This window comes from Ascidia mentula, chromosome 1 (assembly GCF_947561715.1).
Source record: "Ascidia mentula chromosome 1, kaAscMent1.1, whole genome shotgun sequence".
Taxonomy (NCBI): domain Eukaryota; kingdom Metazoa; phylum Chordata; class Ascidiacea; order Phlebobranchia; family Ascidiidae; genus Ascidia; species Ascidia mentula.
This window is the reverse complement of record NC_138566.1, coordinates 324,261-349,482: the sequence shown is the minus strand read 5'-3', so window position 1 is coordinate 349,482 and position 25,222 is coordinate 324,261. Positions and strand designations below refer to the sequence as shown.

Below are 25,222 nucleotides of genomic sequence, written 5' to 3'. Positions count from 1 at the left end.
TCCCAGTCGCTGCTTTGCTGAATCTAAAGTCTACAATATCACTTTGCTTACTTGGTATGTCTCGGTACATGCAAATCGTGACTGTGGCGTCCATTTTGCATATATGCTAACTTCGTGCGCAAAACCTGATCCAAATCTAAAAGAACGCGCCCAATTGCGTATCTTTTATTTACATTCCTTTCGTAATGTTTAAAATCGCAATGATGGCAAAGTTGTTTTTCCATTACAGTGTTAGTAGTTGTAAAAGCCGGTAGCAGTTCTTTGATTAGTGGCACTCTGTTCCTATATTTTGACTTTTTGATGCATTTTTCTTGGGATTTGAATCTTGGTTATCCCCTGTATGTCAATCATGATTTTTTCTTCAAGCAAAACGTCTAAATCATACTACTACACGAAATGATATATTTTCTTGTTTCTCGCAGGAAAAACGAAGTGACCCGTAATTTTTCGGTGGATAAAGCCACTCATCTTTACAAATACATGGAGATTTGAGATTTCATAAATATTAGTAGCCAAGGCCCATTTTCTGTTTTAAATAGTTGTTGTACCTAACTAGTGCAGTATTATTGTCGTTTGTCAAACGTTGATTGGAGCTGGAGGTTGGAAGGAATGTTGACAACAATTACAAGAAATTACCAGGATGAATTCGGCAAAGGCAATTTTCAGACAAAACATACGGAAAATCAAATTTTTTCCTACCAGAAGCAGCCAGAACTTTCAATTCGTCTTGTCTTTTGCCATCGGTTGGTTCGTTTTGGGGCAGCTGTGGACTGTGGAACTTTCCAAAGCGTTTGATGCCGAAGGTATAACTTTTTATAGTACAAATGTATACCTATTGCTTTGAGAAGAAAATATTGCACCTGGTTTGATGTAGTTTATGATTCAAACACAGATACACAATAAACTTCATTGGAATACATGCAACTTTTCTTGAAACCTTTTATTGCAAACGCACTAACCATCGGAGCAAAGTTGTGACAGACTTTACAATAATGAGTTTGATGTGATTACTTCCAGTTTAACAGCTTTGAACATTTTTTGAAGGTTGTCTATGTTGTGGAAATGTACAAGTAGACTTCTATGGATCAAAATTTTAATATAGTTTTGTTATTTCTTTTCAATGCAACGCTGGGCTAAAATATTAATATTCTCCCATTTCTTATGTTCGTTAAACGCTAATTTTTTATGTGTTTCTGAAGGTTTCAAATGGTTTGGTAAGTTAAGATGCATGGGTGTATCAACTAACATACTTTCCTCACAAAATATTTTTTTGCATGTTGCTAACTGACCACAGTATTTAATGACACATTTGTTTGAACAAAAACTTGAAAAAATTAGTTTTTTGTCTGCATTCCCGTTTTATCATGAGTTTGAAAGCATGATTAAAATGTGTGGTTGTGCTCTTGAGGTTTAACATTGGGACAATAAGTTTTGGGGAATTTCTTTATTTCTATGTGTAGGATTTGAATCTAAACCCTGTGTCTATTCTGAAATACAGTGCAACAGTATTTTAGAATTCACCAATAGCTATTAATTAACTATTGGTAGAATGTTGCTATTTTCTTGTTTGTAGTTGAATTCAGTCATATTTCTTCATAATTTCTCTGTTTGTTTTCTGCAGAACATAAGATTACAACCAAGTGTTCATGTGACAGGTATGTTTTTTTGTGACAAATATTTTTCCAAAAACAAAGTAGATTATAGTAACCTTTACCTTATTTTGTATTATCATTAATTTTTACAAACAGGTTCAGTTTTTTTTGTGTAAAATCACTTTTGAGTAAATTTCCTATTTGCAGAATTGTGGACACCTGTCTACCATGTGGCAAAATTCACTTGGACATGAACAAAAAATTACAGAACAACATGGAAATATCGAAGAGTTATTACCGGTATATAGAATTAATATTTTAGCAAGTTGGTGGTGCAACAAGTCACACCTATATGATATATCAGAAGCATTTGGTCACATTCCCTGCTTTAAACTGAGAGTGCTATTCATGAACTAACTTGTTTACAATAACTAATGTTTAAAAATTTAAACTGAAAAGCAATAAACACACACTTGAATTCCATTTCAATACAGTATGAACAATAGGCAACTCGAAGTATACATAGCAGATCAAATTAAGAAAAACTGTTCTTGAAACAATAATACCCAGAATTTCTTGGTGTTCACAATTCCACTGAATTTTGTATGTTTTAAACCCTGTGGATATAAAAACGTTCACTTTTTTGTTCAAACTACTTAACTTCAAGTTGTTTGCACCTAATTATGTTCAATTCACAACTTTTCCAGATCTTACCGTTACAAACCGCTGTCAAATGTGGAGGATGAAACAAACAGGTGGAGATATTTAACTTCCAAACACAATTATGAGATCATAAACCAGGAACCCAGGATTGGATTAAACGGAATGTGGAAACGGGAAGTTGAAGAAGTTGAAAAAATTTCAAAAGTTTTTGTGAGAAATCACGGTAATTTTAATCTTGTTTGCTACATCACTGTTTAGCTACAATCCAAAACCATTACACAAAATTTGTTGCCTATAAACCTAACATGACAAAGTGTAATAAAGCCTGGTGATTCTCAATAGAAATAAACTGAATGAGGTAGTTTGTGTAGTCTTCCTTGAACACAGCAACTTGTTGCTGAAAATTAATTGTAGTGTCCAGTTATGGATTTACTGTCTTGACAATCTTCCCATTGAACATATTTCACTCTCTCCGTCTGTTATTCATGATATTATTTAGATTCAAACATGAAAAAGCCAACAGGAGATTTGACAATGTCTGGAATGTTTAGGAAATACGACCCATTTCATGGATTCACATATCTTGTTAATCTGCAGGTGGGCAAAGGACAAGTTTCAAAACAATTTTATTTTGATTGAAAATTATTTACACTGTTTCCATGTGTAAATAATATTTTGTCTCCTGCTTGCAACAAACTGATGTTTTTTCGTGTTTTTCAGGAATCTGGGAAGGAGGATTGGAAAAAACACACAACTGTTGAAGTTTGGAAACCTTTCACGAGCGGCAAACCAAAGTTGGTAGACATTAAGTTGGCGACTGGAATGGAAATGATCAACATTATTTCACCCCTGTCTAAGGTGAGAAACTGGTTTATTTCATTTATGTTGAAAACGTGAAAAATTACATGGAATTTGCTTATTGGTGAAATAACCATGAAAATTGCTACAAGACTAAGGTATATAATATCATTTGGTTTCGATTAAAAAAGTTCCTTGAATGCTTGAGGGACCTGGCTCTTGTGATAAATTGTATGAATGTGTTTCACATTATGTTGTGAGTATTCCATAATATTTGTGTCATTTTAAGGTCACCGAGAGGTTCAACATGTTCCTGCAAAGATATGAGCAGAGCGTCCTTGGCCCACATGGCATGAAATCAGGACCCGTCCGGATGATATTTGTGATATTCGAACCACCAGAGGGCGAGAAAGTAAAGAAAGATGATTCTGTTGCTCACACGATGGCGGTGTTGGATGAGTTCAAAGCCCGAAATCCGAAAGCATTGATCGAATATATTTTCACCAAAGGGGAATTTAACCGAGCTATTGGAATCCACACAGGGGTTCTGCAGGTGGATTGAAATGAATTTTGTTGCAATGTTTTATGGATGGAATCATATTTAAGTTTAATTGCAATCAATTGCTTGCTGGTTAGTAACACAATATTTCAACTTATACATTCCAGTGTAAAGAGGATGAGATTGTTTTGTTCCTTGATGTTGATCTGAAAATTGGGCCCGATTTTCTCAACAGAGTTCGTCGAAATACCTTAATGGGGAAAAGAGTGGTTTTCCCGATCATGTATTCCCAGGTTAGTTGGTAAAATAACCACAACATATTTTCCCTGTTGATTGTTGAATGTTACACTTTTTATATTTTTCTTGTATGCTTTGCAAACTAACAAAGTAAATGATTTCGAACGTTACCCTAGAGATACTTATTGTAAAAATATTGGTTTTATTACTTTTACCAAGCTATAAACCCCAACCAACTGAAGTTGTTGATATCTGTGTTGTGTGATATGTGGTTTAGTAAGTTTTTTTCATCAGTACGACCCAGATGTGATGGACGCGTCAGCAAAAGTTGTTCCAAGCTTGGAGAAGTTTACCACTGATAAACTGGAAATAAACAAACACACTGGATTTTGGATATATTACGCATATGGGGTTGCAGCCATGTACAAAGTTGACTATCTACGGGTCGGCGGGTTCAGGTTAATTGAAAATATATTTTTTACAACACCCTTGTATTAGTGATGACAATCCCTTGGTGTGAAGTTTCCTCATATGAGTAAATTTTTATAGATTGGATATCCGTGGCTGGGGGGGGGAGGATGTTGACCTTTTCAAGAAGATGGTAGCCGACCCCGACCTTGATGTGATGTCTATGGTTGACCCCGATCTCATCCATATTTACCACAAACGAGGTTGTGATGTCAACTTGGCTCCGGACCAGTACGCAATGTGCATTGGTGCTTGGGCCGAAACGCTTGGTTCACAACTAGAGGTCGCTAGTCTCTACCTGGACGGCCGGAAGAAGAAATAATGATCTCATGTTAATCATTTTTACTTTATTACCTACACATATTAAGCTGCATCTCTCTTATATTGCCCCACTGTACCTGTTGTAACATTCTATTTAAATTGCTGAGATTCTTGGGTGTGCAAATTCTTGACTTGTTTGAACTAATTTCGAAGAACACGTTTTGTTTGTTGTCATAGCAACGTCTATGTAAGGCCAATGAAAAGCAAAACAAAGAATCTTTTCAGTAAATTATTTCAGTGGTAAACCATCAACAATTCGACTCCCAATCGTGCAACAATATTCGCACCAGCTTTTTTACTTTAAACCATTTTTTAACTTTTCAGACGTTGTTTTATGTGCGGGGACGATATGTTGGGGAAAGTCCCGTTTGAGTATCTGGATTTTAAGTTTTGTTCGATGAAATGTCTGAAAACGCACAAAACCAAAACCTGACGAGTATTTGAAGCTTAGCAATTTTTCTTGGTGATTTAATTTGTGTCTGCTGATTGGCATCTGTGTTTCCATAATTTTCTGCTTTGTTGCCTTTTTAACTGTAGCTCAAAGATATCGTTCACTTTAAACTTATGCCTCTGACTGTTGTGTGTTATATGTTGCTGCTGTGTTATGTTGAGGTTGAGGGTGTTGCGTCTTTGCTGTAGGCAATTTGATCCCTTAAAAGTTTCACTGCCCTATGTGTATAAGTTTGGATGGCCACAGTATAACTCTGACAATAAAATATTTTTGTTTGGCGAATATCGACCTGCTGTGCATATTTTATACAAATGATTTTTTCCTCCCAGTATTGCATTTTGGTTATGTTGACAACAAGTAGTCAAACACTTGATTCAAATTTGCGGGAAAATTTACGTTCAAAATATCACTAATTACGAGAGAACTAATTTGCAATTAACTTTTTACTTAAAAACACCACATGGCTATAGAAATCACACCAATTCGGAATATTTTTAGGGGATTTTTAAGAAACTGATGAGTCATGCCGGTTTGCATGAATCATGCATTCAAGTTACAACATGTTTAATGACGTGATTTCTTGGTAGTTGTTTCTAACACTAAAAAAATAATATTTTCAGCGATTTTGATTCGTTTTAGTTTGTAAAGTTGGTCGTTTTCAAAATGTCCTCCCCGATTTTGAGTAGTAAGCGTGAAGGACACGCTACTATGCTATGCAGGTATTCTAATGATAACGTTATCATCGTTATTTATGTCTTTTCCTGTGATGTTATAAAACTTATTTGTACTGTTATGGTAAAAGAATTTGCAAAAGCTGCGGTAATGTCTTCGATACAACATGTGTTGCCAAAAAGTTTCAGGGTAACGCTGTTTATAGATTGATGCATCCAGACGATGCAAATATATCCGGTAATGTCCATGGTGGGACAATACTTAAAATGATTGAAGAAGCTGGATTAATCATCAGCACCAGACACTGTAATATTGGAGCCATGGTGAGTGATGTTGTATTATTTAAAGAAACTTTGTTGGTTAAATGAAACTGTTTCAGTTTGGATGTGAAATTAAATTTTAATTTTATGTAAACAGAGAAAATTTGTTTGTTTAAATTGATGTTTTAGGATGAGTGCTTGTGTGCGTTGGCAAGAGTTGAAAAAACAGATTTCTTTCTTCCTATGTACGTTGGTGAAGTCGCTCATTTAACTGCCGCCATAACTTACTGCTCCTCCCACTCAGTTGAGGTTCAAGTTATGGTGGTCGGAGAAAATCTAGTGACCGGTAACTTTAAACACTCTTGTTACAAATTCTGGTGTTTAAGAAATAAAGTCTCTCATCGTTTATTTGAAAATAAAATAAAATTGGTTGAGTTAGAAAAGTTGGGAATGTAACTCTACGTGGTGGGTTGTAAATTTTGGTAATTTTGACAAAAAGTAAAAAGGAACTATTTTGTGTTATTGTTAATTCTCAACATATCAAAGGTCGTCAACGAACAACAAACAGAGCCACCTTGTGGTACGTTCCAGTTTTGAAAGGTGGCGGAATCACAAATGTTCCTCCGATAACTTATTCAAACCCTGAACTGGAGGTGAAAGGTCATGAGCGTTACATGAGGCAGAAAGAAGCCCGACGGAATGTCGACACAAACTCCCCCAGCATGAGGGATGGGTGGGCGTTGTCCACAGAAATTCCCCACCAGCTTTGTGCGTTGCATAGCTTCCTTGATTTTGTTTGTGACAAAACATTATTATTACTGACCTTGCCTGGCATATTGACAAGGCAGATGGTCTACGACATTTGTGCACAAACACTTAGGACTTGACGAAGCTGATGCAACAGAAATGTTGAGAAATTAATGTTTTTGTATTACTAGAGGAGCCTTTTTGCTTATTGAAGAATAAGCTTCACTTTTGAAATAATTTTTGAAAACAATTTTATGTTTTTTTATCTAATTCTGAGGAAAAAGCAAGCAACCCAAATATCATAAATATCAGGTAGATAATATTGAAGATGTTTTTGTAGCTCATGAAGTTCAAACTGTAGGAAATGCTTCATCTGCTCTCATCCATTTAGTTGGGGTTGGGGATTGTGGGGTTCACGGAAAGGTCACCGGGGGAGTTACGATGAAACTCATGGATGAAGTATGATTTCTATGTTTTTTGTAATTGTTTTTTATTGTTGTGTCGGGAATCACACGCAGGTTATGCAGGCAATAAATGGACATTTAAGTAAATGATGACGCCAGGTAGAATAAATGAACGCACGCAGCAAAAAACAACCGACGATTTATTTGTGAACTGTTTCATCTTTTTTTATGCAATGACTAAATCTTAGATTTGTTCAGTGTTCCTTGAAGATTTTTCAACATTGTTTTTGCAGGTAGCTGGTATCTGTGCATTCCGTCATTGCCACACAAATGTCGTGACTGCTTCCATGGACGCCACTGATTTTCATAAAAGTATTTCAAAAGGTTTGTGACCAAATTATTCATTGCATCATCTTGCATAAAGTTGGTATGCTTGTCACTGGTAGACATGCTTTACCTTCAAACTTGTTGGTATAATAACATAGTTTTGCTTGTTGAGCTTTTTGTCAATTAATCCCAAATAAATTTTTTAGGTTGCATTCTTCACATTAAAAGTCGCCCGATCTTTAACAGCACAAAGTCTCTGATGATTCAAGTTGTGGTCGTGGTGGAAGACAGAGCAAGAAACCAGGTGTGTTAGATGAACAATATTTGTGTTGTTACTTCCACGTTGTGTGGTTTCTGTGGGTGGTTGGTAAATTTACACATTTGGAAACCTTGCCGACTATTTAACCAGTAAGATCGTTGTTTCACCAAACTATACTGATCTGCAGCTCACTATAAAAACATTATGGACTCCATTGCTTATAAATAATTTTACACTGTAGGAATTAAAAAACTATGTTTTATGCAGGAGGGTTTGGTTGAAACCACGATGTATTGTGCTTGCAGCGCTTTATTCACGTACGTTTCATTGAACAGAGAAGGAAAACCTTTACAAGTTCCACCACTAAAGGTCAGGCTTGTTGCACATTTAAGTTAAATAACATTTTCATGTCTACATAATTAATTGCAACCATTCTACACTTATGGATAATTAGACCACTGTGACCAATTACAGTTAGTGAAACATTATTTTTGATACTTATTTGAACAAACCTTTTAGACTACAAAATTAAGACAGTAAATTTTTACAAGTGAATTCTACATTATGCCCGAGTACTTCAGATCAAGTATTTTCTACCACACTGACAATGCTTCAGTTTGCAAAACTAATCAGATGTTTTTTTATTTGTAGTTATTAACTGATGACGAGAAAAACAGATTTGAAGAAGGAAGGCAACGTTATTTGGCCGGGAAAAAAATACGAAAGCCATCAAATATGTGAAACAAAACCACTTGGTGGCAGTATTTATAATTTATAGTCATGTTTAACTCATATACAAATAGTTGCCTAGTGAAATGTCACTGAAACTTTCTTCAGCCATCACAGTATATTTCTATAATCCCATGTTGAAATTGTGTAGTGTTTTATAATTTAAATTGTTACAATTGCTAATCTGTTTTTTTTATGCTTCTGCGTTTTAGTTTAGTACAATTTTATTGAGAAAGTTGCCAATACTTCACCATTCATAATTATTTTTTTGATTTTTGATTTATCAAAAGTAATTTTAACAGAAGTACTGAACTATATTTTATATTACTTTTTATTACAGCAACCAAATATAAACATTTTCATGTCTTTGTGTGAAATTGACCAAATATTCATTCTACTGAATGCTTCTTGCAGTGCCCTATATATTTATGCAGTGTGATGTTGTATAAAATGTCTGATTGTTGAAAGTAAATGTAATTTGCTTTGAATTAAATAAATATAGATATTGTTGAAGCTGAAATGAAATCGTCAGAAATTGTGGCTCAGTCACCTGCACTGTCTTGAGTATAGAAAATGGAACAGGACACAACATTTTGTATTTCAGTTAATCTTCCTCTGGCATTGTTCAACCCTGATAGTCGCAAGCAACAATTTGGAAAGTTAAGTGCATCATATGTGTGTAAAACCAGTGAGAATTGTGGAACCCTGTCAAAAAGGCTTTTGGACCTTCAGAACCATTTTCACTGTATCAGTTGGGTCTGGATTGGCACATTGTGTTTCAAGTACTATTCTATTTTGAAATTGTGCCAGAAGAACAGAATAATTGAAATGCTCAACACAAACATCCACAATCCCTTGTACCAAACTACTTTTTAGTTTGAAGCATTTTAACAAAGGTCCAATGGCAATATTTAAGAGTGATTGCTCGACTGTGTTTCAAATTTCTACACAAATTTTCCCTCCAAAATTTTAAATGTGAAATACAGCTCCCTCTTGAACAAGCCATGGAAATCACACCACATAAATTACCTGAAGACCAAGTTTTATTTATTATATACAGTCAATGATAAAATTATACACATGCAGTATATGAGTTGTCAACAAAAGAATGTGTGAAAATGTTTTTGGTAAACTCAAATCAAACACTCTTGTGTGCAAGGTTAAACTCAAAAAACTCATTTTTATGTTGGACATTTCAGTCGTTGTTTATTGGGCCTTTATCAGCAAACTGCATGTAAAACCACATTTTTTTGCGGAAATGAGTTTTTTCAGTTAATTTAACATTATGCCTGGCAATAAAATGTGCATAAAGGTAATGTGTCAGTGGCTGAAAAATAGCAAATAGCAAAACTACATTGTGGCTGAAAAATAGCAAAAATCAAAACTAGATTTTCTGTGTTTTACTCATAAAACAATAACACCAACATGCAATATTAAAATAAGGCAAAGTTATGTGACACATCGACTCATAGACATAACAACTCATAACTATATGTTGTTATTAATACAGTAATAAATTGTGTAGTACAAGCAATAATACGGTGTTTTAATTTAAACTTTTTACAAGTCATTAATAAAGTTGTGTAAGATAAAGTATGGTAAAAATATATGTTGGGAAATATCATCTGCACAACCGTGAGAATTTCCTTTGAGGCAGATTTATTAAACGGCCACTCTAAGGACTGACAAACTTAAGTGGGGACGTCTTGTTGGGAACGAGCACTTCGCGGGTCATTCCCACGGAATATTAAGAAAGCATATGCCAGGAAAACCAACATGGCAATCACAGAAAATACCTGTGGAAATATAAATAGCATTATCATGGGAATAAAAACACTTTAATTTTTGGAATACATGGTGGGTTTATCACATGGTGGAAGGGTTTCACTTAATCCTTGTCAGCATAGACCAATAAAATGATAAGAAGGCCACAAGCATTCTTGTTTGTTACCGATCTTCCCCACAAGACTTACCGCACATGCGATAATTAACTCGTCAAAATCACCAGAAGTATTTTTGAATGTGTTTGCTTGGGCTGCAGACACACACATGCTGATGAAGTACAACACACCACATCCCAAAGCGTATCCTAACTCCTGAGGTAGAAAAATATTCTTATGCAGAAATATAAATAATAAAAGAAAAAATTCTATGTTTGCCAGACAATTAAATACAGGACAATTTGAGTCAACTACCAAAGTTTGATCGACAACTAAATAGTTTCCATAACATTTCAGTGGAATTACCGCCATATTTAGTTTGGTCACACACTTTACTTCTTGTCATTATGCCCATTTACATGATGTGTTAATTCGGTAATTTGATCACCCTCTTGAATTTGGAACAAAATCCACCAAAATGAGGTAGATCAAATTTTGATCTGGCTTCAGTGCGATGCAGCCAATAAACAAACTAACTGTATTTTCTTACCAACACTTTCCAGGGAAGACGCTGCATACCATATCCATTGTAAAGTTTGCAAAAATAAATGAAAGCACTAATGAGCAGAGTTATGCAGCAAAATGATCCAACAAAATTAACATAAGCCATTGCCCCCGCTCCAGCAACTGACCAATAATGCGTGGCAGAACACAAAATCAAAACAAGAAGACTGAGCACCTGAAAAAAGATTTTGTATTTAATTCAAGAAAAAAGATCCTTAGTGGAAAATGTAAAAAGGTTTGTTTCACTTTAAAGCAACACATATGATTTGACAGGAAGGACATTATGATGTAACATATATTTGCTGCACTCACAAATTGAGCACCCTTAAAAATTCCATCCAGCGACGTCAGAAATCCAGGATCTTTGCCAACAGAAGACATTTCTACAAAATAAATGATAAATTAAACACATAGCCATCAACACTATGGGTTTACAAGGAGTTGTTGTTAATCTCCAGTGATTTGTCGAAACAGTACTCGATAAACTTTTATTTTAGGGTTTTCATTGTTCGCATGTAGGCGGAACAGAAGTAAGAGCTTTTTGTTTTACTTCACGATATAACGCTGTACTTACCAAATATTTACAAATGTTCCGTTTAAATTCTTCAATCTTCAGGTGAGGGCGGGTTGAAGAAAATTTGCGTCACACGTTCAGTTTCTGTTTCGCTTCCCAAATTCAGGTAGCACAGCAAACTACATTAATAACTTGTTTTCACCGTGAGGATCACCTAGTTTGGTGCTCAACGGATGACGTTGATTGTATGGCCACCACACAGTGGAAGTCTTTGCTTGGCCGTTTGGTCGTCTAAAAGAGTTACACCAAGCTGCACTGATGAGACCTTGTAGGTCGAACGAAACAGTGCCCATATGTATGCAACAATACTACAGTGTGACACAATGAGCAGCACAAAATTGAAAATGTTGCGTTGGGAAGGGCGCGTGGAAACGTCATCGTAATTTGAGAAGTCTACCAACCGTGTTATTAGATATTGCAGCGTACAAATAGAATTCCCAGTCGCTGCTTTGCTGAATCTTGCAGCGTACAAGTAGGATTCCCAGTCGCTGCTTTGCTAAAGCTAAAGTCTGTTTGCGTGTTCTTGCTGATATAGACTACTGAATTAAAAGCTCCGTGAACAGACTTCTTTATTAATGGAAACACACGATTGCAATTACCAGGTGGCTTAAGTTTAACTAGTTTCAAGCACGTTTAACACGTGACTGAATTGCAGCGAATTTAACTATTAAAAGAACGTGCGAACGTTTACAGCGCGATGGCAAGAATAACGACAGGGCCGAGAGAATACGAGCGACTAAGCGTAGGCAAGACTAGCCTAGACTGGGCTAGACTGAAGTAGGATTACGAAATGAGCGTTTTATAACGAAGTGTCAGAAAAAAATGTGTTGTCCAGCAGGATGCCAGAAAGCTTGTGTAACCTCCTGCAGGAAAGCTTAACACCGTCTGCAGCCTTCGGTCCGTATGTGTTCCAAATGTGTAAAGAATTAAGTAGGGAAACATGCGTGTTGCTACACATGTCCCTTCCTTGTGAAGATTGATAGTTTTTATCCGAAATCCAATATCGTCTTGACCTTTGGCTGTTGCGAATTGGGTTGCATTGAATTCGGTGATGTGTGGTTGTTATCGGCCGCATTATCGTCTTGGTTTTGCTGTCACGGTGATTCTTTTTTTTTCTGTGTTCAAAAGAAAATCAGCAGTAAAATGCTCAAACAATTTAAAATATCAAGCGTTTATGGAAATTGCGTGCTGCTTGAAAAATTAAAAAGGTTATCAGAAACTAAAGTGAACCACAAATTCCATCGCATTGGAGCGTGCGCAACCAATGCTTACATTTTCTCTTGGGCCGTCAAAAAGCATAGGCAACGACCCGCATGCGACTTAATATGCGCGTATAAAAAACAAAAGGGCTCAGCTTGATGGCCGTCAAAAAGTAGATTGGCTCATCTCGTGTAAAGGAATCATCTGTACTCATTCAGGTACATGTATGAATAAAGAGCCGGCATTGCAATAGCAATATGCAACAACAAAAACTTGGAATAAACAATTATCCTCAAAGCAACTTTTTGGAATAATGCCAAGTTTTAAGACACGTCACACTTAATACTTCCAAACTGGAGGTGATCTTCCTAAAAATAATGGACTTACAAGAGTTAGGCGCCCTCTCGTTAAATTAACGCTACAAGAAAATGTCAAAAGTAGACGAGGACTAAGTTTGTGGCACTAATAGTAGTTAAAAAGAAACATGTTTTGTGATAAGACAGCAACAAAGACCATAAAACGTTAAAAGTGGTATTTTAGTTTAAGATAAATTCATGTCACAAAAATATGGGCCAAAACTTAAAATCATACGTGAGTTAGGTTAATCAGCAGTTTCATGCTTCAACCAGCCATAACAACCCTAACTAAAAGAGTGCAAGGATTTCTCCTAGAGGAACGTCAGTCGTGCTTGACTAAATGCCATTGGCATAGAAGTCATGTCGTCAAGACCAGGGAAGGTCTAAGGTATTCCGACATTATGACTGAAAATTGTATCTGTGTGACCTTGCTACACGAAAGACGTCAGGTCCCTTAACTGCGCCGCGCCTCTGCTGTTGTGCATATAGAGGACTTTCTAAGCAGACAAAATGTTTAGGCTAGGGTCCACAATTCACCATTAAGTAACGTCAAACACGTATACCAATAAAACTAACCTTTTAGTTACATGAGTTACTTCAACTAAAGAACCCCTTTCTTGAAACATAAAGAATATAACACACACATACATACATACATACTGACATAACCATATAGGATAGGCGTTTTACTTGCATAGTATAGTTTCACAGACTAAACATGCTTTAAGAGCAGTTTGGCTTTAAACGTAGTGACTTATTAATATTCCGTTAAGGCTTATTAAATTACAATTACAGTACCGGGTTATAAATGGTGTTCGATCATTACGTCCAGCTCTTTTCTCGCGTCCATCGTGGTTATAGAGCGAGAAGCACTATCTGCCATTCGCCACGAAATTCACTCCTAAACAAGTAAAATTTCGTGAGAATCACAAAGTGGAATGCAATAGAATATTACCAAAAATAAACGGAACAAACCAACCTGGTAAGAGCAATTGTGATCACGTCGAGCAAGGTCACCAGTGCAGCGTACAAGTAGGATTCCCAGTCGCTGCTTTGCTAAAGCTAAAGTCTGTTTGCGTGTTCTTGCTGATATAGACTACTGAATTAAAAGCTCCGTGAACAGACTTCTTTATTAATGGAAACACACGATTGCAATTACCAGGTGGCTTAAGTTTAACTAGTTTCAAGCACGTTTAACACGTGACTGAATTGCAGCGAATTTAACTATTAAAAGAACGTGCGAACGTTTACAGCGCGATGGCAAGAATAACGACAGGGCCGAGAGAATACGAGCGACTAAGCGTAGGCAAGACTAGCCTAGACTGGGCTAGACTGAAGTAGGATTACGAAATGAGCGTTTTATAACGAAGTGTCAGAAAAAAATGTGTTGTCCAGCAGGATGCCAGAAAGCTTGTGTAACCTCCTGCAGGAAAGCTTAACACCGTCTGCAGCCTTCGGTCCGTATGTGTTCCAAATGTGTAAAGAATTAAGTAGGGAAACATGCGTGTTGCTACAATCTAAAGTCTACAATATCACTTTGCTTACTTGGTATGTCTATCGGTACATGCAAATCGTGACTGTGGCGTCCATTTTGCATATATGCTAACTTCGTGCGCAAAACCTGATCCAAATCTAAAAGAACGCGCCCAATTGCGTATCTTTTATTTACATTCCTTTCGTAATGTTTAAAATCGCAATGGTGGAAAAGTTGTTTTTCCATTACAGTGTTAGTAGTTGTAAAAGCCGGTAGCAGTTCTTTGATTAGTGGTGCTCTGTTCCTATATTTTCACTTTTTGATGCATTTTTCTTGGGATTTGAATCTTGGTTATCCCCTGTATGTCAATCATGATTTTTTCTTCAAGCAAAACGTCTAAATCATACTGCTACACGAAATGATATATTTTCTTGTTTCTTGCAGGAAAAACGAAGTGACCCGTAATTTTTCGGTGGATAAAGCCACTCATCTTTACAAATACATGGAGATTTGAGATTTCATAAAGATTAGTAGCCAAGGCCCATTTTCTGTTTTAAATAGTTGTTGTACCTAACTAGTGCAGTATTATTGTCGTTTGTCAAACGTTGATTGGAGCTGGAGGTTGGAATTAAGGAATGTTGACAACAATTACAAGAAATTACCAGGATGAATTCGGCAAAGGCAATTTTCAGACAAAACATACGGAAAATCAAATTTTTTCCTACCAGAAGCAGCCAGAACTTTCAATTCGTCTTGTCTTTTGCCATCGGTTGGTTCGTTTTGGGGCAGCTGTGGACTGTGGAACTTTCCAAAGCGTTTGATGCCGAAGGTATAACTTCCTACAGTACAAATGTATACCTATTGCTTTGGGAAGAAAATATTGCACCTGGTTTGATGTAGTTTATGATTCAAACACAGATACACAATAAACTTCATTGGAATACATGCAACTTTTCTTGAAACCTTTTATTGCAAACGCACTAACCATCGGAGCAAAGTTGTGACAGACTTTACAATAATGAGTTTGATGTGATTACTTCCAGTTTAACTGCTTTGAACATTTTTTGAAGGTTGTCTATGTTGTGGAAATGTACAAGTAGACTTCTATGGATCAAAATTTTAATATAGTTTTGTTATTTCTTTTCAATGCAACGCTGGGCTAAAATATTAATATTCTCCCATTTCTTATGTTCGTTAAACGCTAATTTTTTATGTGTTTCTGAAGGTTTCAAATGGTTTGGTAAGTTAAGATGCATGGGTGTATCAACTAACATACTTTCCTCACAAAATATTTTTTTGCATGTTGCTAACTGACCACAGTATTTAATGACACATTTGTTTGAACAAAAACTTGAAAAAATTAGTTTTTTGTCTGCATTCCCGTTTTATCATGAGTTTGAAAGCATGATTAAAATGTGTGGTGGTGCTCTTGAGGTTTAACATTGGGACAATAAGTTTTGGGGAATTTCTTTATTTCTATGTGTAGGATTTGAATCTAAACCCTGTGTCTATTCTGAAATACAGTGCAACAGTATTTTAGAATTCACCAATAGCTATTAATTAACTATTGGTAGAATGTTGCTATTTTCTTGTTTGTAATTGAATTCAGTCATATTTCTTCATAATTTCTCTGTTTGTTTTCTGCAGAACATAAGATTACAACCAAGTGTTCATGTGACAGGTATGTTTTTTGTGACAAATATTTTTCCAAAAACAAAGTAGATTATAGTAACCTTTACCTTATTTTGTATTATCATTAATTTTTACAAACAGGTTCAGTTTTTTTTGTGTAAAATCACTTTTGAGTAAATTTCCTATTTGCAGAATTGTGGACACCTGTCTACCATGTGGCAAAATTCACTTGGACATGAACAAAAAATTACAGAACAACATGGAAATATCGAAGAGTTATTACCGGTATATAGAATTAATATTTTAGCAAGTTGGTGGTGCAACAAGTCACACCTATATGATATATCAGAAGCATTTGGTCACATTCCCTGCTTTAAACTGAGAGTGCTATTCATGAACTAACTTGTTTACAATAACTAATGTTTAAAAATTTAAACTGAAAAGCAATAAACACACACTTAAATTCCATTTCAATACAGTATGAACAATAGGCAACTCGAAGTATACATAGCAGATCAAATTAAGAAAAACTGTTCTTGAAACAATAATACCCAGAATTTCTTGGTGTTCACAATTCCACTGAATTTTGTATGTTTTAAACCCTGTGGATAGAAAAACGTTCACTTTTTGTTTAAACTACTTAACTTTAAGTTGTTTGCACCTAATTATGTTCAATTCACAACTTTTCCAGATCTTATCGTTACAAACCACTGTCAAATGTGGAGGATGAAACAAACAGGTGGAGGTATTTAACTTCCAAACACAATTATGAGATCATAAACCAGGAACCCAGGATTGGATTAAACGGAATGTGGAAACGGGAAGTTGAAGAAGTTGAAAAAATTTCAAAAGTTTTTGTGAGAAATCACGGTAATTTTAATCTTGTTTGCTGCATCACTGTTTAGCTACAATCCAAAACCATTACACAAAATTTGTTGCCTATAAACCTAACATGACAAAGTGTAATAAAGCCTGGTGATTCTCAATAGAAATAAACTGAATGAGGTAGTTTGTGTAGTCTTCCTTGAACACAGCAACTTGTTGCTGAAAATTAATTGTAGTGTCCAGTTATGGATTTACTGTCTTGACAATCTTCCCATTTAACATATTTCACTCTCTCCGTCTGTTATTCATGATATTATTTAGATTCAAACATGAAAAAGCCAACAGGAGATTTGACGATGTCTGGAATGTTTAGGAAATATGACCCATTTCATGGATACACATATCTTGTTAATCTGCAGGTGGGCAAAGGACAAGTTTCAAAACAATTTTATTTTGATTGAAAATTATTTACACTGTTTCCATGTGTAAATAATATTTTGTCTCCTGCTTGCAACAAACTGATGTTTTTTTGTGTTTTTCAGGAATCTGGGAAGGAGGATTGGAAAAAACACACAACTGTTGAAGTTTGGAAACCTTTCACGAGCGGCAAACCGAAGTTGGTGGACGTAGAGTTGGCGACTGGAATGGAAATGATCAACATTATTTCACCCCTGTCTAAGGTGAGAAACTGGTTTATTTCATTTATGTTAAAAACGTGAAAAATTACATGGAATTTGCTTATTGGTGAAATAACCATGAAAATTGCTACAAGACTAAGGTATATAATATCATTTGGTTTCGATTAAAAAAGTTCCTTGAATGCTTGAGGGACCTGGCTCTTGTGATAAATTGTATGAATGTGTTTCACATTATGTTGTGAGTATTCCATAATATTTGTGTCATTTTAAGGTCACCGAGAGGTTCAACATGTTCCTGCAAAGATATGAGCAGAGCGTCCTTGGCCCACATGGCATGAAATCAGGACCCGTCCGGATGATATTTGTGATATTCGAACCACCAGAGGGCGAGAAAGTGAAGAAAGATGATTCTGTTGCTCACACGATGGCGGTGTTGGATGAGTTCAAAGCCCGAAATCCGAAAGCATTGATCGAATATATTTTCACCAAAGGGGAATTTAACCGAGCTATTGGAATCCACACAGGGGTTCTGCAGGTGGATTGAAATGAATTTTGTTGCAATGTTTTATGGATGGAATCATATTTAAGTTTAATTGCAATCAATTGCTTGCTGGTTAGTAACACAATATTTCAACTTATACATTCCAGTGTAAAGAGGATGAGATTGTTTTGTTTCTTGATGTTGATCTGAAAATTGGGCCCGATTTTCTCAACAGAGTTCGTCGAAATACCTTAATGGGGAAAAGAGTGGTTTTCCCGATCATGTATTCCCAGGTTAGTTGGTAAAATAACCACAACATATTTTCCCTGTTGATTGTTGAATGTTACACTTTTTATATTTTTCTTGTATGCTTTGCAAACTAACAAAGTAAATGATTTCGAACGTTACCCTAGAGAAACTTATTGTAGAAATATTGGTTTTATTACTTTTACCAAGCTATAAACCCCAACCAACTGAAGTTGTTGATATCTGTGTTGTGTGATATGTGGTTTAGTAAGTTTTTTTCATCAGTACGACCCAGATGTGATGGACGCGTCAGCAAAAGTTGTTCCAAGCTTGGAGAAGTTTACCACTGATAAACTGGAAATAAACAAACACACTGGATTTTGGATATATTACGCATATGGGGTTGCAGCCATGTACAAAGTTGACTATCTACGGGTCGGCGGGTTCAGGTTAATTGAAAATATATTTTTTACAACACCCTTGTATTAGTGATGACAATCCCTTGGTGTGAAGTTTCCTCATATGAGTAAATTTTTATAGATTGGATATCCGTGGCTGGGGGGGGGAGGATGTTGACCTTTTCAAGAAGATGGTAGCCGACCCCGACCTTGATGTGATGTCTATGGTTGACCCCGATCTCATCCATATTTACCACAAACGAGGTTGTGATGTCAACTTGGCTCCGGACCAGTACGCAATGTGCATTGGTGCTTGGGCCGAAACGCTTGGTTCACAACTAGAGGTCGCTAGTCTCTACCTGGACGGCCGGAAGAAGAAATAATGATCTCATGTTAATCATTTTTACTTTATTACCTACACATATTAAGCTGCATCTCTCTTATATTGCCCCACTGTACCTGTTGTAACATTCTATTTAAATTGCTGAGATTCTTGGGTGTGCAAATTCTTGACTTGTTTGAACTAATTTCGAAGAACACGTTTTGTTTGTTGTCATAGCAACGTCTATGTAAGGCCACTACAAGAGAAAAAGTACCTGAACAGTGGTGAAAACCTGTGGATTGTCATGACAAAATTACTAAAAAATTGATAATTTGATGAGACTTTTCTGACATACTATGGAAAATAACGACCAGCACATGCAAGTATAGTGGGGGAATGGTTGCAACCACACAAAAAATAGTTGTTTGTACTAAAGTGTGTAAAAGTAAATGTTTCTGATTACTGTGAGCTAGTTTATAAATATTACCCGAAAAAATCGATTTTGCCAACACAAGCATCACCAGCCATGAAGGAAGGGATCGCCTGCTCAAAACTTTAAATAGGTATTAGGAATTTCTTGTAAATTGTTTAGATAACGTAGTTTTTTTTTTGAAAAACACCGTGAATCAAATTTGGATAAAACAATCTTTTGTTAAAGACAGCAAAACAACCCCTATCGATATATCCTGTTGGAATTAATCTAAACGCGTCGCAAACTATTCAACCGTTGAACAAACACTGGTATGCGAGGGCTGATGTTGCTTCCCAGTCTAGAGCATTTTTTCGGGGTTTCAGTCGACTGGTTCAGCACCTGGGTGTTGTTAAAAAATTTCGAAAAGCAGCAAAAAAATAGTAGGATTTTACAGAAAAGTAGTTGACAATATTTTTTTATTTTGTGGCTGATTTGTCTCGTTTTCGCACAAAGGCATCAAAATGATTTAATTTATTTGATGACATTCAAGCTTGTAATATTTGTATGTATCACACGTAAGGCTAACTTCTGTCATACAATAAAAATTAAGTTTAAAAATTAGGGAACTGAAATCAACAACCAAATTAGGAACTGAAAATCAACAACCAACTGCTGATGAGTTGGTTGTTGATTTTCAAAAAACGTCATCTATTTTCACGCTGGTACCAAGGTAATTTGAGGTGATCAGCAACCAGCTCATGTCTTATGTGAACATGAATGTGCTGCAAGGTTGCTTTTATATGGACTGTTACATAGAAATTTAGGGCTTCAATGATGTTTTACTTAACCACTGCCCTATTTCTTGGAATAACATTAAAGTCTACAGTCTCAAGCAATTCAACATTTCCTTCATCCCAAGAGGCAAGGAATAATGTAGCAGTTGGTAAGTTGAAGTTGGCTTTAGAAAGGTCAAAGCTCATATTACTTGTTGACTGCAACAATGCCCAGGGGTTTTCTCCACTAACGCGTGAAGTTGTTTCTCGACCAAATATTTGTTCCGCAGGCTTTAAAGTTGTTGGGTTTAAGGCGTCCTGGCCTTAAAGCAAATGGTGTCCGGTGATCGTAAATTACGCTTGTATAATAGCGTTCACCAAGAATGTAGGTGGAACAGCACTTTTCAACCTTTTTGAACCACGGAACACTTTTTTATCAAAATTATCTTGCGGAACACCAAAGTGTTGAAAGTAATCAAACTGGTCATAGTGGATGATTACTTTCATAAAGCTATTAACGCCCTATGTGACAAACAAGTGATTTCCTACCCGTGGTTCACGGAACATCAGCCAAACTAATAAAATTCTTGCGGAACGCCTGGGCGATCTTTCACGGAACACTGGTGTACAATCACTGGGGTTGAACAGAACAATCAAGAACACAGTGACCAATTTGCCAAGAAAACCACGTTTTGTAAAAGAACGTAACTAGATTGCTATTATGACGCCACAAAGGTGAGATTGCGCCATACCAGCAAATACTGTTATGAATGAGAGGTAAAAAAGGTGGATTAAAGTTTTGGAAAATTGCCGGCGATGACCTGGCAACCCTCTCAGTGTTTTTTAAGCAGGGCTCACCAAGTATAATGGATGCAGATATATTTCGATTATGTGCATCGTCAGTTCCTGTAGAGCAGTGGTTCTCAAACTGTGGTACGCGTACCACTAGTGGTACGCGAGAGCTTTTCAAGTGGTACGCGATTTAGTCTACTCTATACAATTTGCCGCACTTTGCAGAAGTCAAAACCGCTGCAAATACATGATGTCGGTTTTCTTTATTGTGTATTTGTGACGCAATAGTATTAACGTGAAATTGTTGCACTGTTGAAGTAATTCTGACATCGTGTGTTCAACTGTGCAACAATTTCACGTTGATACTATTGCGTCACAAATGCACAATAAAGAAAACCAAGCAACTGGTGATATTGGCTAAATTGTTATTCATTGGTGTTATGTCATAACAGTTATGGTATAGTAATACGGTGGTACGCAGTGTATTAAAAAACAAATCAGCGGTACGTGATTGGAAAAAGTTTGAGAAACACTGCTGTAGAGTAACCAATATCTCCAGGAATCCGATTGTTTGATTTACTCCAAACAACTTGTGATTATAAATGACCTTCACAAGGTCGTTCGCACTTGTTGTGAATGCAAAATTTACAAAGTATACAATTTGTTGTTACTGAATAAGCAGCAACTTTCGCTGTTTTATCTAAATATTGATAAGCTTAAGTGCGTTCCTGCTTTCAGCTCCATATTGGACAAACAGAAAGAGAATGCAGAAGAAATTACATGCGGAACAGGCTGGGAACACTGTACGGTTTAAATGTGCAGCTGCTGGAGCCTCACCACTGAAAGTTGATTGGTATAAGAACGGAGAACTTGTGAGAAGACGATCAAGAGTGGGAGGTTACAAGGTAGGTATGTATAATAAATACGCTCTGTGGCTTTAAAATATTTTTTTGACAAACTTCCAAAAAACAGAAAAAAATCACTTTAACCAAAAGGTTGTCGGACGACAGTGAAAAATTAAAAATGTCATTGGTGCAATTGTTTGCCTTTGTTTACAGTTCCGCCAAAACAACCAATTATTGGCATTGGCATCTGTTGTCGTGTCAGATGAAGGATCATACAAGTGTGTTGTCCACAATCCTTACGGCTCCATTAATTATACCTACAAGCTTGATGTTGAAGGTAAGGATGTGTTTTTGCTTGTTGAGTTTGTGTGATAGAATGAACCACATCAGTGCTTTATTATTACCCAACAATCACCATTTGTCATATGAAGTGTCACCTATATTTTGAGAGGAAGTTGGAAGGTACTTGCGGTCAACAGTTAAAGTCTCGTACAGGGTATTTACAATTACGGTTTATTCAGCACAGAAAATCTTGTTTGCGCATGACTGATAATTACCAGACTGGATCCAGCTCCGCTAAAGATCCTGTTGCTTGTTTTGGAACATAATTCGGACGAAATTTTTGCGGAATGCCGCATTTCAAAACTTGTAACTACATTAATCTGTACGTCTACGTCACAAAGGGTAATATGCGATTGGATTGATGTAATACTTGCAATTGTGAGGTGACAACCAGGACTTATTTGTGCAAAACCGTTTTTCTTCAATGTTCATGCTGGCAACCGCATCACTTTCAACCGGTATCTCGGGAGTGCGTTTAGATTTGCTTCACACCGAAATCCTCGTGCTTTATAACCTTCACAAGGCCGTTCGCGGTTGTTGCGAATGCTACCACATTCTAACCTCGTGAGAACAAGTGGGTTACATTGCGTGGTTTAAGTTTCATGAGTGGAAATAATCCGTTGTTACAGCTTTTAGTTTTATAAATATTTGTGCGCAAAAAAAGGTTATGAAGTATTGTCACAAACGTCATCAACAAACTCCTGCTTGACATCTTAAACTGAATTATATTTGTGTAAAACGAAAGCACTGATGTGTGTTTGTGTGTATATGCTTGTTGTTTGGTAACGAAGTAGCTTGTGTGACAAACGTATCGTTGGGGCAACAGAGCGTGCAGCTCACCGCCCCATACTCCAGTTTGGCCTCCCCACCAATAAAACAGCGGTAATCGGAGATGATGTGGAGTTTGAATGCATTGTGTACAGCGATCCCCACCCACATATACAGTGGCTCAAGCATATAGAAGTGAACGGCAGTAAAATTGACCCAGAGTCAAAAACTCCGTTTGTCCGGTTGCTCAAGGTATACAAGTGTCCTCTAGGTGTCGCACGTATACACGTAACACAAACATCATACTCCTTGTCTCTAAATATTTCATTTGCCCGGCAAATTGCGGCAGCGCTGCTCGAGATCCTGCCGCAATTTGACTGATTTGTTATTGGTGTTTCCTGTGTTATGTCCCACTAACTAATCCCAAGTCATCGTAACCACTTGTGTTGTCGTGTGACGCTTGCATCAGCCACATGGTTAACACTGAAATATATCTCATTGCTTAGATGTATTTTATGTTTAGATTTAGTCCCAACGAATATCCAGATACAAACTGTGTGGAGTTTGTTTTTTTTTGGTCAGTTTGATTGGTTTGTTCAGTGATGCATGGCGAAACGCCCCCATCTTAACCATGGCTAACGATCAAACACTAACACATCATCAATGTGTAGTGATGCATGACGATGGTGTTCAATCACCAGTTGGTGTTTTTGTTTTTTTCTTTTTGTTGTGTGTCTGGGATTATTGTGGAAAACACAAACCTAATCTTGATGTCAATTGTAATTGTTTAATATCTCGTTTGTAATGTGCATGACAAGGGTGTTTGCGATAATCACAGAAAGCTGGTGTGAATACGACCGATGCTGACTTGCAGAAGTTAACCCTGAGGAACGTGACGAAAGCAGATGCTGGTGTTTACACTTGCCTTGCAGGGAATTCAATCGGGATCTCCCATATTAGTGCATGGCTTACAGTTACTGAAGGTGCGACTTTCAGCTTCGCAGAGCTTGATAACTTTATGGGGGCATCAATGAAAACATGTTTCTCTATACAACCATCGTAGTACTCTCTGATAATACATCACTTTTTCAAAGTATTTTTAATATCAGTTTTAAAGCAAATGAATGTTTAAAAAAATCTTGTGAGAATGAAAGTAGATTTTAAAGCATCTACACTTCGAATGATTTTGTCAACAAACTTTGTAGTTTAAGTTGCATTAATGTTGACAACGTAACAAAAGCACTGATGTATGTGTGTTGTTTGGTAGCTGTTTATAGAGTTAGTAACTTGAGTGACAAACGTATCGTTGGAGCAACAGAGCGTGCAGCTCACCGCCCCATACTACATTATGGCGTCCCCACCAATAAAACAGCGGTAATCGGAGATGATGTGGAGTTTGAATGCATTGTGTACAGCGATCCCCACCCACATATACAGTGGCTCAAGCATATAGAAGTGAACGGCAGTAAAATTGACCCAGAGTCAAAAACTCCGTTCGTCCGGTTGCTCAAGGTACAAGATTTGTTTTAATTTTCGTTTTCCTGACATAGTTGAAAAAGAGTAAAATTATGAAAGTAAATTATTCCGTTGAATTGTTCCGGGTGCGAAAAATGTGTCTTTGCGATCCCTTAACTGACCCCGAGCTCAATGTGTAATAATATATAGTTCAACTTTACCGCTTCTAGCTGGTGTTTGTTTTTTATACAAGATGAACAATATCAAATGTAAAGTGAGTGGTGATTCTACTAACAATTCACCTTATAGGAATCTGGGATTAATGTGGAAAACACAAACAAGCTTCAACTTAAAAATGTTACTGAAAAAGACGCTGGGCAGTATTGGTGCAGAGTTTCAAACTCCATCGGGGTCACCAACCAGTCAGCTTGGCTTACTGTGTTAAAAGGTATAGTCAGATGTAATCTCGTAAACGGTTTAGCTCATATCAGTGCAGACGCACATTCAAAACTAAATAAAATTAGAAAAAAATATTAACAGGTCAATAAGGTTGGAGTTTTACGTATCGACGATAAAACTGTTTTTGTTTCATTTTCTGGTCCTCTGTGTTTATTTTTTTGATTTTGAATCGGCAAGTTTTTCACGACAAGTTATTTTACCAAACATTGAGTCACGTACCACATTTATTGGATTATGGACCGTCTTTGATTGTAAACCCGAAGTTAATGTTAAAAGTATTGTTTTATAGGTGCGCTGCTAACAAGTATTGTCAACAAATCTGTTGATTAAAATTGTGGGTAAGGCGGATAACCAAATAA

The 25,222-nt window shown here is 36.5% G+C and overlaps 6 protein-coding genes across 9 annotated transcripts; 5 read left to right on the top strand and 1 right to left on the bottom strand.

The window, feature by feature from the left end:
* Positions 1–583: 583 nt before the first annotated feature.
* LOC145896658 (chondroitin sulfate synthase 3-like) lies at positions 584–5,311 on the top strand. Of its 2 annotated transcripts, XM_082985118.1 has the most exons (11): positions 584–803; positions 1,200–1,214; positions 1,622–1,655; positions 1,800–1,892; positions 2,300–2,478; positions 2,755–2,852; positions 2,976–3,113; positions 3,343–3,606; positions 3,720–3,845; positions 4,084–4,247; positions 4,339–5,311. In XM_082985118.1, exons 1-11 carry the CDS (start codon positions 641–643, stop codon positions 4,577–4,579), a joined length of 1,515 nt encoding a protein of 504 aa, XP_082841244.1. In that variant the 5' UTR covers positions 584–640; the 3' UTR covers positions 4,580–5,311. The 2 variants fall into 2 exon arrangements, with proteins under 2 accessions (XP_082841244.1, XP_082841245.1); XM_082985119.1 differs by lacking the exon at positions 1,200–1,214.
* Positions 5,312–5,611: 300 nt separating this feature from the next.
* On the top strand, positions 5,612–8,840 carry LOC145896473 (cytosolic acyl coenzyme A thioester hydrolase-like). The gene is made up of 9 exons (XM_082985105.1): positions 5,612–5,748; positions 5,907–6,024; positions 6,151–6,307; positions 6,508–6,729; positions 7,049–7,167; positions 7,406–7,496; positions 7,646–7,743; positions 7,966–8,067; positions 8,350–8,840. Exons 1-9 carry the CDS (start codon positions 5,693–5,695, stop codon positions 8,437–8,439), a joined length of 1,053 nt encoding a protein of 350 aa, XP_082841231.1. The 5' UTR covers positions 5,612–5,692; the 3' UTR covers positions 8,440–8,840.
* Positions 8,841–9,460: 620 nt separating this feature from the next.
* Positions 9,461–11,734, bottom strand: LOC145899075 (plasmolipin-like). The gene is made up of 5 exons (XM_082987789.1): positions 11,446–11,734; positions 11,184–11,254; positions 10,858–11,046; positions 10,401–10,523; positions 9,461–10,223 (listed from the first exon to the last, which is right to left on the bottom strand). The coding sequence occupies exons 2-5, from the start codon at positions 11,250–11,252 to the stop codon at positions 10,119–10,121; spliced, it is 486 nt and encodes a 161-aa protein (XP_082843915.1). The 5' UTR covers positions 11,253–11,254; positions 11,446–11,734; the 3' UTR covers positions 9,461–10,118.
* A 3,347-nt stretch (positions 11,735–15,081) lies between these two features.
* Positions 15,082–19,253, top strand: LOC145902507 (chondroitin sulfate synthase 3-like). 2 transcript variants are annotated; one of them, XM_082990509.1, is made up of 11 exons: positions 15,082–15,304; positions 15,701–15,715; positions 16,123–16,156; positions 16,300–16,392; positions 16,799–16,977; positions 17,254–17,351; positions 17,475–17,612; positions 17,842–18,105; positions 18,219–18,344; positions 18,583–18,746; positions 18,838–19,253. In XM_082990509.1, exons 1-11 carry the CDS (start codon positions 15,142–15,144, stop codon positions 19,076–19,078), a joined length of 1,515 nt encoding a protein of 504 aa, XP_082846635.1. In that variant the 5' UTR covers positions 15,082–15,141; the 3' UTR covers positions 19,079–19,253. The 2 variants fall into 2 exon arrangements, with proteins under 2 accessions (XP_082846635.1, XP_082846644.1); XM_082990518.1 differs by lacking the exon at positions 15,701–15,715.
* An 896-nt stretch (positions 19,254–20,149) lies between these two features.
* Positions 20,150–24,408, top strand: LOC145903806 (fibroblast growth factor receptor-like). Of its 2 annotated transcripts, none has more exons than XM_082991976.1 (5): positions 20,150–20,372; positions 21,733–21,899; positions 22,053–22,176; positions 23,788–23,932; positions 24,268–24,408. In XM_082991976.1, exons 1-4 carry the CDS (start codon positions 20,261–20,263, stop codon positions 23,814–23,816), a joined length of 432 nt encoding a protein of 143 aa, XP_082848102.1. In that variant the 5' UTR covers positions 20,150–20,260; the 3' UTR covers positions 23,817–23,932; positions 24,268–24,408. The 2 variants fall into 2 exon arrangements, with proteins under 2 accessions (XP_082848102.1, XP_082848095.1); XM_082991969.1 differs by having other exon boundaries at positions 24,217–24,345.
* On the top strand, positions 24,195–25,193 carry LOC145914321 (fibroblast growth factor receptor 1-A-like). Its single transcript, XM_083002134.1, has 3 exons — positions 24,195–24,461; positions 24,714–24,852; positions 25,153–25,193. Exons 1-3 carry the CDS (start codon positions 24,195–24,197, stop codon positions 25,191–25,193), a joined length of 447 nt encoding a protein of 148 aa, XP_082858260.1.
* Positions 25,194–25,222: the final 29 nt, after the last annotated feature.